Here is a 15,201-nt window from a genome sequence, read left to right on the forward strand (position 1 = left end):
TCTGTAGGTGCAGGTAAACCCTCCGAATTTTCATTATAAAAAACCCAAAAACCTTCTACCCAGTACTGGTGGCTCATACTTATAATCCTAGCTACTCAGGAAGCTGAGATCTGAGCATTGTAGTTCTCAGCCAGGACAGGGAAATCCAGGAGACTTATCTCCAACGAAGCATGTAAAGTACAGAAATGAAGGTTTGGCTCAAGTGGTAGATTTCCAGCTCTGAGTGAGAAACCTAATGCACAGCACTCAAGCCCCAAGTTCAAGTACCAGCACCAAAAAATAAGCTTCTGGGTAAATTTCTATCATTTAAACATTTTGTGGGGAGACTGAGGAAATATCTCCAGCATAATGTCTGCCTGGCAAGCACAAGACCCCTGGAGCTCAAAGTCTAGTACCATTGAAATATTTTTTTGGTGCAGGTTCTAATAGATGCCATGTCCTGGTAGGAAGTGTAGCCTCTCCAGATGTGTGTATGGGCTTCTGTGCAGAGGGGCTCATGAAGATAGGCTGTGGATGGATCCACAATCCTGGTGTCTTTCTCTCAACAGGGCAGGCCCATTTCAACTATGCAGTACAGTGAGGCCTATGCTGGCCTCTAGGCCTCAGCTCTGACCTCTGTATGCTCCCCAAGCTGAGAGCCAGACCCTCATTCCAGCCCCTGCCCCTGTCCTCCCACTGCTGTGTTTTCGGCAGGACCCACCCCTGCAGGACCAGCTCAGGGTGGTTTCTCGAGACTGTGAGTGGGAAGAATGAACACAGCGTTTCAGACACACTTTTTTATTCAGTCTGCAAAGCCACTGTTGGCAGCTTAGCTCAGCTATCTGTGGCTTTGGAGAGGGAATGTTTAAAGAACGCACTGGGTGCCTTTCCTACCAAGATCTGACCACAAAAACTTTTGGGCACCTCAAGGCTTGCTTATTTTCCTAACAGAAAAAAAATAGATGTCTATCAAATATATATATATATGTATATATATATTTATATTTGTATATACACATATACCTGGATAGAGACACTTGAACCAAGAGGCAAAGGACCTCATGTTCTCTGATTTGGTACCGTGGCCAGGAGGCACCAGCTACCTGGAGACAGCTGGGGTCACTGGCAGCCAGTGTGGCATGGAGCAGTGCTGTCGGCTCTCTCCTATATGGGAGGCGGAGGCGTGACAATCCAACGCTGCCCTCACCCTCTTCCCAAACATCTTGACCTGACAGCTGTGCCTATGCCATCATCAAAGCTCAATACAAATGAGGAGAGGCCCCTGGGCCCCCGCAGACAGGGCGCACATGGACCTTCAAAGGAGGGAGCAGCCTGTCTCCTCAGGTCTCTAACCATAGTCCCTTGTGGGGGCCCAAATGGCCAGTGAGGTTGGGGCAACCCCAGAAAGCTGAAATGAAAAATGAGCTTGGATGAGATATACTGGAGAGTCCTGGAGACCACCTCTGCATCATTAGCCCCTCAGGGACCTGCGTCACAGGCCAAGGCCTGAAGGACCAACATTGACTAGGCCACAAGAGAAATGGCTGGCTTGGTGCCACATCTTCCATTCCCAAGCCCATCCTGAGGACTACTATGGCTGGGATTCAGTGCGCCTTGGCAGAAACACAGTTCAAAGACACATGGTGGCAGCAAGGAAAAAGATGTAGAACCTAAGTGACATCCTGTGGCATTATCTGCTGCCTCAGCCTGAGAGAAACCCAGGGTCTGTCGTCTCTGAGCAGGCAGTCTTGGCCTGAGACTGCCCGGGGGCTGGGAAGCAAGGTCCAGGGAGCGCATGGGGTTCCTGAGCTGCAAGGCAGCAGTATGGGGTCCCCTGGCCAGTTCTCAGGAGCATCCAGTCCCGACTACTCTGCAAAGTCACTTTAAGTTCAAGCCAGTCTCCAGTCTGTCTCCCAAGGCACCAAGGGTGGAATCCAGGAAAAGCCTGGTGTAGTCAGAGGGCAAGGCAGGGGATGCTCACGGGGTTCTTCTCTGGCACAGAGGAGGGAGACTGAAGTTTGTCCAAAGCTAGGAAATGTGGGGGTCACGATGGAGGGGGGCTTGGAGGCCATGGTGTCCAGAAAAGGGAGGCAGAAGCCCTGTGGAAACTCGGCCTCTGCCCCTCCCCACCATAGTCCCGGGAGCGAGGAATCTGCTTGGATGTAAACCTTGTCTACCCAGCTCCCGAGAAGCAGCACCCAGACCCAGCTGGCCCTTGAGGGAAGGGTGGGTGAGGCAAGGAGACTTGGATTTGAGGCCATCAGAAGTGTTCACTAGAGATGTATTCCCCGGGGCTCTGTACTTGTGTTCTGCTGTCCCTCCCGGACACGGTCCCCGCTGCCTCCTCGTTTCTGCCATCCCTGTCTCCGCCGGGCCGCCCTTGCGGCACTCATGTAGCTCAGAGCTCTCTGGGGATGATGGAGAAGGGGAGCACGGGGCTGCTGGACTCCAGCTCCAGTGCAGTGAGGAAACAGTCGATGGCAGCCTCATTCTGGCCCTGAGCCTGCAGAACCTCACCCAGGCCCTGCCATGCCTCGTGGCAGGTGCTCTGTCTCTCTACAGCATCTCGAAGAACCTTCTGGGCCAGGCTCTTGTGGCCCAGCTGACTCAGCATCAATCCCTGGAATCCAAGCAGAGGACACAGTTAGTGAGGGCATCTGAGCCGGGCAAGGAGGGGGAGGAAAAGCTTGTTTGCTGGCCACCAGCTGAGAGGTGTGGCATCTTGCTTGGGCACCCATGCCCCACGTATCCATATAAAACCTCCTGTTTCTGCTCAGCCTTCCTATTTCCTGCAGAAGCTGTTCCTCTTAGCCCCATGGAACAAGGCTTCAAGTCAGGTGCTGGCTTTGGATTGTCCCAGTTGGGAGATCCTGGGCAAGTCACAATGGCCAGCCTTCAGCTTCCTCTGCACACGGCAGTGTTACAGCACCTTCCTCTAGCGCTGTGCTGTGGAAATGAGCTAGCGGGGAGGGTCATGGAGAGGACCTAGCAGGAGTGAGGGCCCAGTGAAGGGCCCTTGCTGTCTGCAGCTTGGAGCTGCCCTTCACTCTAAGGATGCTGGGAACTTGGGGCATCCAGGGTCTCAGCACTGCATCCCTGTGGAGGGAGGGCAGTGCTTTGTCTGCCCCAAGAAGCCTGACTCCCTAGGGATGGCTGGTTCTGGATCCCCACGCACCCACCCCAGCACGGTAGATGGGAGGGAGGAGTGACATGGCCAGGGTTGAAAGGCCCTGGGGATCAGGTCAGGAGCAGGCAGGAAGTATGACCCTCAAGTCTGGCTCAAGTAATGGCTGCCAGGGAGCTAGAGGAAGTGACAGAAAATTTCAAGAGGGAGCTGGGGACAGAGGGCTGAGGTAGGCCTCAGTACCCAGAGAGGCTGGCTGCTTTGTACCTTTCCTATCAATCTTTGTTCCAGCTTCAAAAGCAGGCAGAGCAGGGTGTATGTGTGTGTGTGTATGGGGGGGCACTCCTCTTTTCCTAAGAGGGTAAAGTTCCAACAGTGACTACTAGGGCAGGCAAGGATAGGGGAGTGGGGAGCAGCCAGGGTGGGGGTGGGGATCCGCCTTCTGGAGTCCCCTCTCTGTGCCCGCCTACTGATGGCCATGTACATTTTTAGCTGGATCGTTTTCCTCCTCTCTGAAATCCCCAGAGCTAGGTCTTTGGTTGCTATGGAGATGCACCAGGAAAGATGTGCATGCCTGATTTCATAAAGTTCTCCAAGATCTTGGAGCATGACCAATTAGGCAAGGGAGAAAGATGGCACTCAGGAAGCCTAGGGAAAGCTTATCTTCAGAGGGGCTGGCTGGAGATCCTGTAGTTAGGGGGTGGAGGGGAAGAGGAACTGTACTCAGTCTCACTGGACCTTGGGCATAGCCACACCCAAGGACCACTAGCAGCTGTGGGGGGGGGGGTAGGGAAAGGGTGGAGTGTTGGGCAGGAGCCTGGCTGGCCAGATGCAAGCAACGCTGAGTCAGGGCTGTCTGGGATCAGGGGCAGCGTCTGCCTGGCCAGCAGGGCTCCAGGCCAAGCCTCTCTGCCCACATGGTCTGAGCCAGACCCTGAGCACACCACAGTGGAACAGGGCCCACAGGGAGGAGGGAACGCAGGCTGGCAGATGGCTGCCAGACACTGAAATTAAGCACCAAAAATGGAAGGTTTGAGGCCTGTGAAGGCTGCCCAGAGAGAGCAACAGAGGACAGAGGAGGGCCAGCAGGGCCTCTAGAGAGGGCTGGCCTAGAGTGGCCTCTTCACTCTGAGCTTGTTTTATGGCACTTCCTTGCATATGACACTTTGTTGGAAGGAAGAATTCCACTGCTGAGTCTAAGTTTGAAAGCCACTGGTCTTGTGGATACTTGGACAAGGTCCAGATGTACGTGCAGGTAGAACTCTGTATGAGAGAGAGAGTGTGTGTGTGTGTGTGTGTGTGTGTCACTGTCAATGTGGAAGGTTTGTAGAGACCCCCTGAGCACACCTAGTTAGCAGAAAAAGCCAAATTTGGCAGCCAGATGCTGTGGCTGGATTGAAATGTCAGCTCTGCCCCTATAAGTACTGTGGTGTCCTTATCTGTAAACCAGAGCAAGAGACAGACTTTCCTCGCAAGGCCTGTGATGACTATGTGTGGATTTGAAAGCCTGTGGCCATGGCCATGGGATAAGACAGATGACAATGGCAGTTTTCAGGATAAGCTGAGGGTCTTTTGGGAGGGGGCTTGGTGGACTTGGATCAAACCCCCCTGACTGCAGGATGCCGACCTTAGAGTCTGAAAAGAGACACCAGGCCAGGCCAGGGCAGGGTCAGGCTGGGGCCCAGAGGCTCAGGTCTGTAACAGGATCTGCGGCCACCTGCCCCTGACACCAGCAGCCTTCCTGTTTGGTAGCAACTTGGAGCTGTTTGCTGCCTGACAACTGGGTAGGCCCCAACCCTGAAGATGCAAGGTCTCATCTGCTCTTCTCTTGACCTGGTACTGTACTACAGTCCGGCACCACATTCCCAGAACCCCACCTGCTGGGAGAACAGGTCTCTAGGGGATACGGTGGGAACACAGAACTGGCATCTCAGTTCCATTCCAAGGTCTTCATCTCCTTCAGTGAGACTCAGTTGTAGACCCTCCCTTTGCTGTCTACCCACAGGGATTAGATAGCTGTGTGCTCGCTGACAATGGCCACGAGCACTGCACCTAGGCTGATCCTAGCCTCCGACAGTTTCAGGGAGAGATAAGGCTATGGGGGAAGCACTTAGAAATCCCCACTGTCTTCCACTCCTGGCTCCCTTCCTAGATCTCAGGGCAGGGGCACTTGGCCCCATTCATCTATGTAGAACCTTCTGTGCAGATAGTAGTTGTGTGGGCCCTTTACCCACACAACTACCTGGAGTTTCACTTGGCTCCTATAAGGCTGTTGTGCCCCAACTCTGTCCTGTGCCTCGGGCTGAGAGGAAGAGGGCCTCTGCCTCCTGCCTGCCCTTCTCCTCTCTACAAGGCAGCATTTTGCTGGGAGCCGAGTAATGCCATGTCTAACTTTGAGTTATAGCATCGGTATTGTGAATCACTTTCTGCTGAGACCTGATTACCATCGGTTACAAATGTGTTCTTGCTTTATCACTCTCTGCTGAGACCTATAGTGAGAGTAAACACGTGGACCTCCCTGTCCTGCCCGCCTTTGTGCTGATAAGCTCTGGCACCCGATATTAGTTGCAGGGACTTCCTCAAGAGGGGGATTAGATTCCTGCCTTGACGAACCTCCCTGACGTGTCTGATTGTCCTCGGCGATGGAGGGCTGGGTGCGGGCGGTCAGTGGGCCCTCTTCTCTCTTGGCTGGTCCTGGTCAGGGTGTGTTCTCCCTATCCCTCCTGCTGATCAAGAGGGACTGGGGGCGAAAGACCCTGACAGCATTTCAGTGTTTTGCGGGAAGGTCTGGGCACAGCCATGGCTTCCTGATCTAGACATGCCTGCCCGGGATGCTTTCTAAGGAGCACTTAGCAAGCCCTGCCTCTTGGGGACAGTCTGAGACATACAGGCTGCACATACAGATGTAGGGCGATTCCCTGTCAGGAGCAAGGTTCTCCGTGAGGTACAGTGGGGTGGTAGCTCCAGCCTAGGTGGGGAGGAAGGGTCCAGTTGTCTTTTTACACTTGCTACTGCTACTGCACCTCATTAGTTCAGCACCTTGCAATGTTCCCCAGAGTAAAGGGACAGCGGAACATCTTTTGGGAGTGCTGCCCTGGGAAGCAGCCCCTACGCAAGGCCAGCTGTGGGCCAGGCGGAATGTTCCTCCCCACCCCTGCCCTCAAGTATTTATAGAAGTTATTTTGAGAATTTTTTTTTTTTTTTTCTGAGCTCAAGGCACATTCCTGGGATTCTATAACAGTCTTTCCAGCTGGGAAGTAGGGAATCAGCTGGAGGCTGCTGGAGCCTTCTGCTCCCTGGAGTCCCTGTTTAGGGTCACAGGAAGGATCCTCCCTCAGCCATCCTGGAGTGATGCCAGTCTAGCACTGCCCCAGGTTCTCTCAGGCGTGTCAGCTTCAACCTGTCTAACCGGACTGGGTCCACACACCCTTCCTGAAACAGGGCTGCTGTAAAGACAAGGACATGTGGGTTAGCCCTACTTTTCTGTTAGGAGGCACAAATCCTTCTAGACCCATCAGACCACTGGCTGACACATTAACCCCAGGGCTCCGGGGCTTTCAAAGAGGCTCTTCCTGAGAAGGTTGTCTCTTACTGGGAGTCCATCTGGGTGAGGGTCTTCCAGCATAGCAGGTGGCTGTGCTCCGTGGTTCCAATATCATGTCTGTCCCTAGCTCTACCTCTGTCCTTGAGAAGCCAGCCGTCTGAGACCAAAGTTGGCCCCTTGTCCAGACTAGGGATGTCTAGCTTCAAAAGAGTAGGGTTGGGGGCTGGGAGTTTGGCCTAGTGGTAGAGTGCTTGCCTAGCATGCACCAGGTTCAATTCCTCAGTACCACATACATAGAAAAAAAGCCAGAAGTGGTGCAGTGGCTCAAGTGGCAGAGTTCTAGCCTTGAGGAAAAAGCCCAAGGACAGTGCTGACCCTGAGTTCAAGCCCCAGGACTGGCAAAAAAAAAAAAAAAAAAAAAAAAGAGCAGAGTTGGGCTGAGAAAGCAAAGCATCGCTTGACTAACGGGCACTCACATTCAGGGACTCTGAAGGTTAGGGCCACCAGGAAGTGGGCTCCTTTGCCAGGTCTGTCTGGACAGGGCTGGCCTTGACTCATGCTCACAGGTGGGGGCAGGAGGTTGTAGCTGGGTCTCAAGGTCCTGGTTCTAGAGGTGAGTTAGAGAGTTAGAGGGGGGTCCAGCTGCAGGAGCTCCTCTCTCTAAGCAGGAAGCTGAGCCAAAGGGGAATAGGACAATATGGCGGACGTAGTCTACTGAACAGGACTATACCTCCAGACACAGACAACATTTCTAACCCTTAAGATTCTGAAGCTAAATTAAGTGCTCAGCTAGCACCTGACCAAGGGAATGGAAGGTGGAGTGGCTTCTGAAACCCCCGGTAGGGGTGACGATGGGTGAGTATATCTTGTAACTCCCCCACCAGCTCCTGGGAACCGCAGGACTCTCTACTTCCCACTTGTATATGGCACAAGGAACACATGGGGTGAAGAGACACTCTACAATAAAACCACCTTGCTAGGAAGTCAGATGGCATATCTATCAGCTTGCTTGCCACACACAAGCAGTACTCCACCTAGTGAAGCTACAGGTGGAACCTTCCATCTCTTCTCTTGCTGTCCTTCCCCCTCTAGCCCCCAAGACTTCCAGGTTCTCCCACTCCCCCAGGCCACCTGTCACAGGATGTGAAGGGGAGAAGTCAGTACAGGTAGCGAATCCTAGACTCTGGAAATGCACAGCATATGCAACTGAAGCAGATGGGCTCAGGGACAAGAGACTGCTGCCCTGTCCACTGCTACCCACTCCAGCATCGGGGTCTCCAAAATGCTGAGCACCAAGCTTTACTTCTCAGCTGCTCAGGATACCTTTCTTCCTTAAAGTCAACGAACAGATGGTGAGCCAGCCTTGGCACATTCACAGGCCAGAGCACAAGGCCAGAAATATGGCCTTGCCAGAGCCTGTCACCATGGCATCAGATTCACTAACAATGGAGTAACAAGGGCAGCAATTCCCCTTCCCTCAACTCAGACCCCTTAGGATCCCCTAGGATCTGAGTTGTTCGCTCGGTTCCCTAGGACAACCCCATAATCTAAGGGTGGACAGGGTTGTCTTGGCTTGTCACCAATGCCTAGGATTGAGGACATCAGGTGGAGAGTACTGACAAGAATCTAACTAGAGTTCTTTTGCCCCTGAAACCAAGGCTGTCCTGTTGGAAGCCTGGAGCACTAGAGAGAGGCCCAACCCAGAGCCCCAAGGCATGCTGACAAGGTAGGAGAGGGTGATAAAAGGCATAGGGGCTATAGCCATGTTCTGGTTCCCCAAGCCTACTTGCATGCCAGCAAGGATGAAAAGTTGCATGCTTTCATCAGCAAAGCACAAGGTGGGTGCAGTGTTGGCACCTTGCTTTTGTTGTGGCAGGTAGAAAGAGGCTGGCCACATGGCATAGACTCAGAAACAACATCTTTGAGAATTACACTATTATACTGCCAATGTCAAAACTTTCAGAGTTCCCTGACTGTGGTAGGATGGGGAGGGGCAGGGGAGATGGTAGTGGTGGCAGTGGAGAGGTTCTGGGAAAAGGCTGCAGTCCAGTCTCCCAAACATAGGAGCCTCTAACCCTCTGGGGCTTTCCCAGGGCAGATTCCCACCCCCTCCAAATGCCTCAACCACCTGTAACCACTCAGTCAGTGGTCAATATGTCTTGTGCAGACAGAACACAGAGGCATGTCTACTCCTCTAGCAAGGACAGAGGGGTAGCAGAGAGTGCCACCCTAAACTTTGCCTCTTTGGTACAAAGGTTATTTTGACTTGAAGGCTACTGAAAAGCAGACACATAGAAAAAGCTTTCTGCTCTCCCTCTATTTGCCTAAAAGCAAATAAATGTACAAAGTCTTCCTCCTCCCTATATATGAGAGGACAAAGGTTGATCACAGGAGACCTCTTCAGATCCATATTGTGGGCCAAAGAAGATTCTACAGGCATTTACATGGCAAACTACTAACCAGCTCTCTTGTCCACCATTACTGTCTACTTATTTACTATCCCCCACGGACTCAAGGCCTATTTCCTTCATTTTGTTACTTTTCTAGAACTGTATTGTTCTGTTACAGATGCTGTTTAAAAGGAAATTTTGAGCCACGGCTGTGATGGACTCATTTCCCATGTGCACATGAGGTGGACACATCACTGGACTTTGGTTTTCTTCATCAGACCTTTGTAATGGAGCCCTGGCCGAAAATTCAGAAAATTATTTTTTCCTTCCCTATTGTAGGAAACTGAGTCAAGCTCACTATTCCATGGAGTGCTTTCATCTCAGCCTGGTAAATAACCCATTGCAATCTCTGCATAGTGTTCAAATGACAGTAAAAGAACAGCCTCCTGGGGCTGGGAGTTTGGCCTAGTGGTAGAGTGCTTGCCTAGCATGCACAAAGACCCAGGTTTGATTCTTTGGTACCACATACACAGAAAAAGCCAGAAGTGGTGCTGTGGCTCAAGTGGTAGAGCTCTACCCTTGAAAAAGCCCAAGGATAGAGCTGAGGCCCCAAGTTCAAGCCCTAGGACTGGCAAAAAAAAAAAAAAGGAATGGCCTCTTGGGGGGCCCTCGGTGACCTGCCAGTTCATGGGTCACTTGTCTGAACTCTCCAGTTTTCCAAGCACCTTGCTCCTGTTGAAGGTGCTAAGGGAAAGGGGGAGGTGGCACACAGGACTTCCTGCATCCCTTTCTGGAGGAGCCTTTAGGTCTTGTTTTTATTTTTGGAGCTGATATATTTTTCCCTCTTTTAATTTTTAAAACATTTTAAAATTGTTATAGCAACTTTAGTCAGGTAAACAGTATATTTCCTTTTGTACAATGTCCCTGAGGACCCTCTGGATGTTCTTTGAAGAGGACCAGCTCAACCAGGGACAATTCTGCCCCAGATCCTCTCTTCTGTGTGAGTGGGTGGGGGTGCGCACCTGGGCCTGAACTCAGGGCCTAGATGCTATCCCTAAGCTTCTTTTTGCTCAAGGCTAGTGCTCTACCACTTGATCCACACAGTGCCACTTCTGGCTTTTTCTGAGTAGTTTGTTGGAGGTAAGAGTCTCACGGACTTTCTACCTAGGCTGGCTTCAAATTGTGATCCTCAACTCTCAGCCTCCTGAATAGCTAGGATTATAGATGTGAAGCCACTGGTACCCGACTCAAGATCCTCTTAACTAGATTCTTCTGACAGCATGCTAAATCCTAGACACCATAGCTAAGAGGAGGTGGAACTGCTTTGGATGAAGGGCCGATGCAGAAAGGCACTTTCAGGACCTACTCCTGTGATTTGATTTCTGTGTAGAAAGCATGCCTCTTTTTGTACTTGCTGATCTTCTGAAGGTCTCCAAACACTGTGACTGGTACAGGCAGCAGCCTGCCCTGGACCAGGGCTTGAGGAACCATCTCCTCTAGAAGCTTCTGTGGGCATAGTGGAAACGCTTCCCATAACACAACTGCCAAGGAGGGGAGTCTTTTTCTATCTGACTTAGTGGAAAAGCCTGAGCCATGCCCAAGCATGGAACCAGAACTAGAAAAATCTTTCCCATTGCATCCAGGGCACTCAGGGCAGGAGGACAGGGGGAGCAGAGAACCTGTTGCTAGGCCAAAGTTTATATTCTAAGAAGTGTCTGAAGCCTGGCCCCTTAAAGGCAAGCTTTGTGCTGGCAGTATGTTTTCTTCAGCCCCCCTGGAGTCCACCAGTCCCATCCTACAGGCTGTAGGGCCAAATCTGGCACCAAGAAAACAACACTAGGAATATTTCCACCTTCTTCCAAGACCCCAGAAAGGATCACTCAGGACTTCAGGGGGTAGAGGTTTGGTGCTCTTCCAGCCCAGGCATCGTGGTGGCTGGGATCCCAAGGAAGGGGCAACTCTCCTTCTTGTGCCTATCAAAGGCTATGCACTCATAATGCTAAACGTGTGGTTAATGCCAGATGTCCTCCCTAGGAACCTGTCTTAGCAATGACTCCACAGTGGGGACAGTTTCCTTCCATGTTCCTTTCTCTGAATAATTCTCTATGGATGCACTAAGCTCCAGACTGAGACAACTGATGTGTCTCTCACTCTCAACTATTTTCAATATGAATCTTCTGCATATATATCAAGCTGTCTGACTAGTTTTTTTTTTATCACGTTAAAATGAGTCTAAGATCACATCTTTCTATTCCCAGTGCTGTGATTGATTAGCAATGTCTGTCAGTGGAGAGGGACTGTAGGACAATAGTGTGTGTGTGTGTGTGTGTGTGTGTGTGTGTGTGTGTGTGTGTGTGTGTGTGTGTGTGGTCTCTTTTTTCCTCCTGCAGACTTTCACATGCATGCCTCATTTGATTAAAACAAAACTATGGTCTATGAACACTGAAGATTATTATCCATTTTCAAAAGCAGACAACAGGAGCATAGAAGTTAAATCTTTTTGGAAGTCATCCAAGTAAATTAGGGCCAGGGCAAGAATTAGCTATATTGAATACTAGGTCAGTTAAGGGAACACTTGAGATGAACATGCCAAAATGTTCACATATCTTTGGGAAAATGTTTAGTAAATCTTCCCTAGGACTGAAATTTGGTTATTCTTTATGCATATGTGTGGGATGCTGGCAGGAACAAACCATGTAGAAAGGGAGTAGGCTGCCCACGCAGAAGTTGACTGCCCCTCTGGTTGCTGGTAACTTTAAAAAGTGGGCAGGCTTGGCACTCACTTGTTCCAATTTCATCAAATCAGCAAGGCACCCCAGGAAGAGAAAAGGGACCATTTCAGTAATATCTGCAGGAGCCACTCTGGACAGCTATTCAGTTACCATGGAAACAGTGTTGGAAACTGCTTCCATTTCAAGAAAATAGCTACAAACAGTAATAAGCATAAATGAAAAATGGTATACTTTTACTTCAAAATTGTACTTGTTATTGGATTTTTCCAAGTTTTAGAGGCTGAGACGGCAGGCTCATATCCTTGAACGCAGTGGATGGCAGACATCTCTGCCTGGCTGGAGGCCTAATGCCAGTCCACACCCTCCCTTCTGCTTCCAGTCAGTTTCTGGATGAGACCTCTGGCAAGGCCTTTATCAGAGATGCTAATGTTTGAAGTGCCAGAGGAAGAAGGATGTGCTTTGAAAAACATTTAAAAAACAAACAAAAAAAGACAACAAACAAACAAACCCCAAACATTTGCTGAATCCATACAGGAGAACAAAGAATCACTGGAAAGGAGTAGGCATGATGGTCATGAGATGGGTTTTCTTCAGCTCAGGCTCAACACTCACACAGCCTAAGACAGCAGAAACCAGGCAGGAATAAAAGCTTGAGCTAGGAATCTCTGTTTTCTTCTATTAAAATACCTCACAAAGACAATTTGGTTCAGTTCCTTCCCCAAATCAGGTTTCCATTTTCTTGGCAACATCTTTACTAGTATTAGTGAGTATGTCCCTGGGCTCTTCTAAGTTATAACTTGAAATCCAGCTCAGCACAAACCAGACCCTCTTGCACTGGGACTATTCAGCCATCTGGAGCCATTCTCCTGATTCTTCCATGTTCTCCATGTGACAGATTTCAGTCATACTATCCCTAATGGTGGGGACTTTTCAAAGGGTGGCATCTGGGGCAGAATCTACTAAGGCAGGAAAAGGATTTCCCAACATAGGTTCCTAATCCAAAAATCACTAATGTGGAGCTGGGAGCGTGGCTCAGGTGGTAGAGCACCTGCTTGGCAAGTATAAAGCTCCAGATCACTGCACTTGTCCTGCTACCGCTCTGGAGGTAGCTAAGAGGCAGAAGGAAAAGGTTATCACTAGGGTCTACTATACAACCCGTTAAAGCAATAACAACAATTCTGAAAGCCTATACTCCTAGCTATTCAGGAGATCTGAGGTTCCTGATTCAAAGCCAGCCCAGGCAGAAAAGTCCCTGTGAGATTCTAATCTCCAACCAACCAACTCAAAAACTGGAAGTGGCTCTATGGCTCATGCAGTAGAGTGCTAGCATAAACAAAGCTCAGGGACAGTGCTAGGCCTTGACTTCAAGACCCAGGACTGAAAAATGCTGGACCACAGGATCTCTACTAGGATCCATATGTAAATCAAGGTTCATGCCTTAGGACGAGAGGCTGCTGGATACGTTTACCATTAAAGTATGCTTACATTCCCAGGCCTCATCAAGAAGAGAGAGCTCCCCTGAAATGGAGACAACCCTAATCAGGGAGGTCTGAAACCACCAGAAGGAACTGCCTAGAGCCTGGATTAGCTTCCACAGCAAGGCTACAAGGAGTAACCATGGAATCTCTGAGGGGCTAGAACAGTTTACAGAACACTGTGGCAAAAAGAAGTCACTCAAAATACCAACCAACCTTTTCTACATTTGTCAGTGGCGTTCTGAACGGGGAGGGGCACAGCCTGTACCTACAATGCAGACAGCTGCCTCTCCAGAGAATAGAGAGGAAGCTGCTTCCCCTCATCTCCAGGTGCTGGCACGAGGCGGAGGATGAGGAGGGTGAGGAGGGTGAGGGATCTGAGGGCTCAGTGGAGTGAGCATGACGGGAAGGCTGACTCACCAGGCTGTGCATGATGAGAACTCCTTCAGGGTTCACCGTGAGTGCTTCCTTGTACAGCTGCTTGGCCTCTTCCAAGCTGCCCTTCATCTCAGCCAGTCGGCCCCGCATGTAGAGCACTGAATGAGAGGTGGGGAAGAGGCCTGCCGCCTCCTGGATGCAGAAACCTGCTTCCTTGAGGTGTTTCTGCTCCATGAATAGCTCAGCTGTGAACCAGAAGGCCAGTGGAAGTGTGAGCAGTGGGAAGTCAGAGGTGGTAGCGCCAGTCTTCATTGCTAACGATGGGGAACTAGATCCTATCCCACCAAGTAACAGCCCAGGATGAACTTGTTGTGGGGTGCAGGGTAATGCGTCCCGAGTACCTCCTCTGTGGCAGGCACTGTTCTGGGGGCAACACCTAGATTACCTCAGTCAATACTTGCTCCAATGCTAGGAGAACAAATACTTTCACTAGATAGTGCCAACTTGCACTTGATGTGCCAGAGAAAGAAGGATGTGTCTTGAAGAGACAGGAAGCTGAGTGCAGGGAGGCTGGGGCACTTGTCCACAAGGAGGGTATGTGATAAAGCCAGGCTGTCTGACTTCAGAGCTTTGTAGTGGTGACACACACGGTGTCCCTTAGGGCTGAGCTCTCGCTCAGGGCTATCTGACTTGTGTTCCGGTGTCCTTTCACTTCACTTGATTGCTGCTGTCTGGGCAGAGGGGATGGAGCAGATGGGGCAGCTCTCCCCAAGGCCTCTCAGCCTTGAGTGGGAGAATGGATGAGGGGCAAGAAGAGAAGGGAGAAAAGAGGCTCAGGTATACATGTATGAGACAGCACTGAGTGAAAACTAGATGGTAACAGTGACAAAAGGCCATTACTTGCACTTATGGAGAACTAACTGAGCCACCCTCAATTTGCAAAATATTTTCTGTCATTAATCACCTAACTAGTCATGGAGGGAGGCAAGTACAGCCAGAATCCTTACCCCATCTCCTCTGTGAGAAGGGGCAACGTGAGGGTTGGTTTCCCCAGGAGTCCCTTGGCCCCCTCCAAAGCTGACACACACATTTTTGGCTAGCAGGTAGGACTAGGTCTGTCACACAAGAGATCAGTGGGGAAAGGAGTAGTTTCTCCCATGCCTATCACCGCCCCCTCCACCAGACCAGCACACAGAAATGTACATTTCAGCCACACACCCACAGCAGGCACTTTTAGAAACGTTCCTTGTTCCTTGTCGGCCCCCAGCCTACTCTGCCTTCCTTTCAAAGCGGCCCCCGGGCTCAGATGCCCCTCCCAGAGCGGTGCCCATGCGGAAGTCACAGAAGGATGGCAACACAGATGGGGAGCGAGGGAGGCCAGCAGAATGTGGCTTGCGACTGTGCCAAGAGCTTTTCCTAGCAAAGGCTGAGAGCTGAGGTTACCCCAGTTCAGATTATGTCTGAAATGGGACAGATAACAGTATTACCAATGAAACCTTCTAGAGAGGTGGACAAATGGAACCCAACAGCAAAAGGAAGGAGGGCTAAAGCCTTGATTGCAGTACATGTCAGTAGGGGT

At 50.7% G+C, this 15,201-nt stretch overlaps 1 protein-coding gene across 3 annotated transcripts in view; it reads right to left on the minus strand.

The window, feature by feature from the left end:
• Window positions 1–761: 761 nt before the first annotated feature.
• The window catches only part of Ttc7a (tetratricopeptide repeat domain 7A), a 115,869-nt gene continuing 101,429 nt past the window's right edge, over window positions 762–15,201 (minus strand). For 2 of the 3 annotated variants that reach the window (XM_090336992.1, XM_090336993.1), the window contains 2 exons: window positions 13,665–13,867; window positions 762–2,599 (listed from right to left, as the gene is read on the minus strand). In XM_090336992.1, coding sequence (XP_090193118.1) covers window positions 2,378–2,599; window positions 13,665–13,867 — 425 coding nt within the window. In that variant the 3' untranslated portion in view covers window positions 762–2,377. Of the gene's footprint in view, window positions 2,600–11,981; window positions 12,457–13,664; window positions 13,868–15,201 lie in introns of those variants that run through there. The other variant, XM_090336994.1, reaches the window with a different exon arrangement.

This window comes from Megascapheus bottae, chromosome 7 (assembly GCF_031878675.1).
Source record: "Megascapheus bottae isolate mThoBot1 chromosome 7, mThoBot2.hap1, whole genome shotgun sequence".
In the NCBI taxonomy this organism is placed as follows: domain Eukaryota; kingdom Metazoa; phylum Chordata; class Mammalia; order Rodentia; family Geomyidae; genus Megascapheus; species Megascapheus bottae.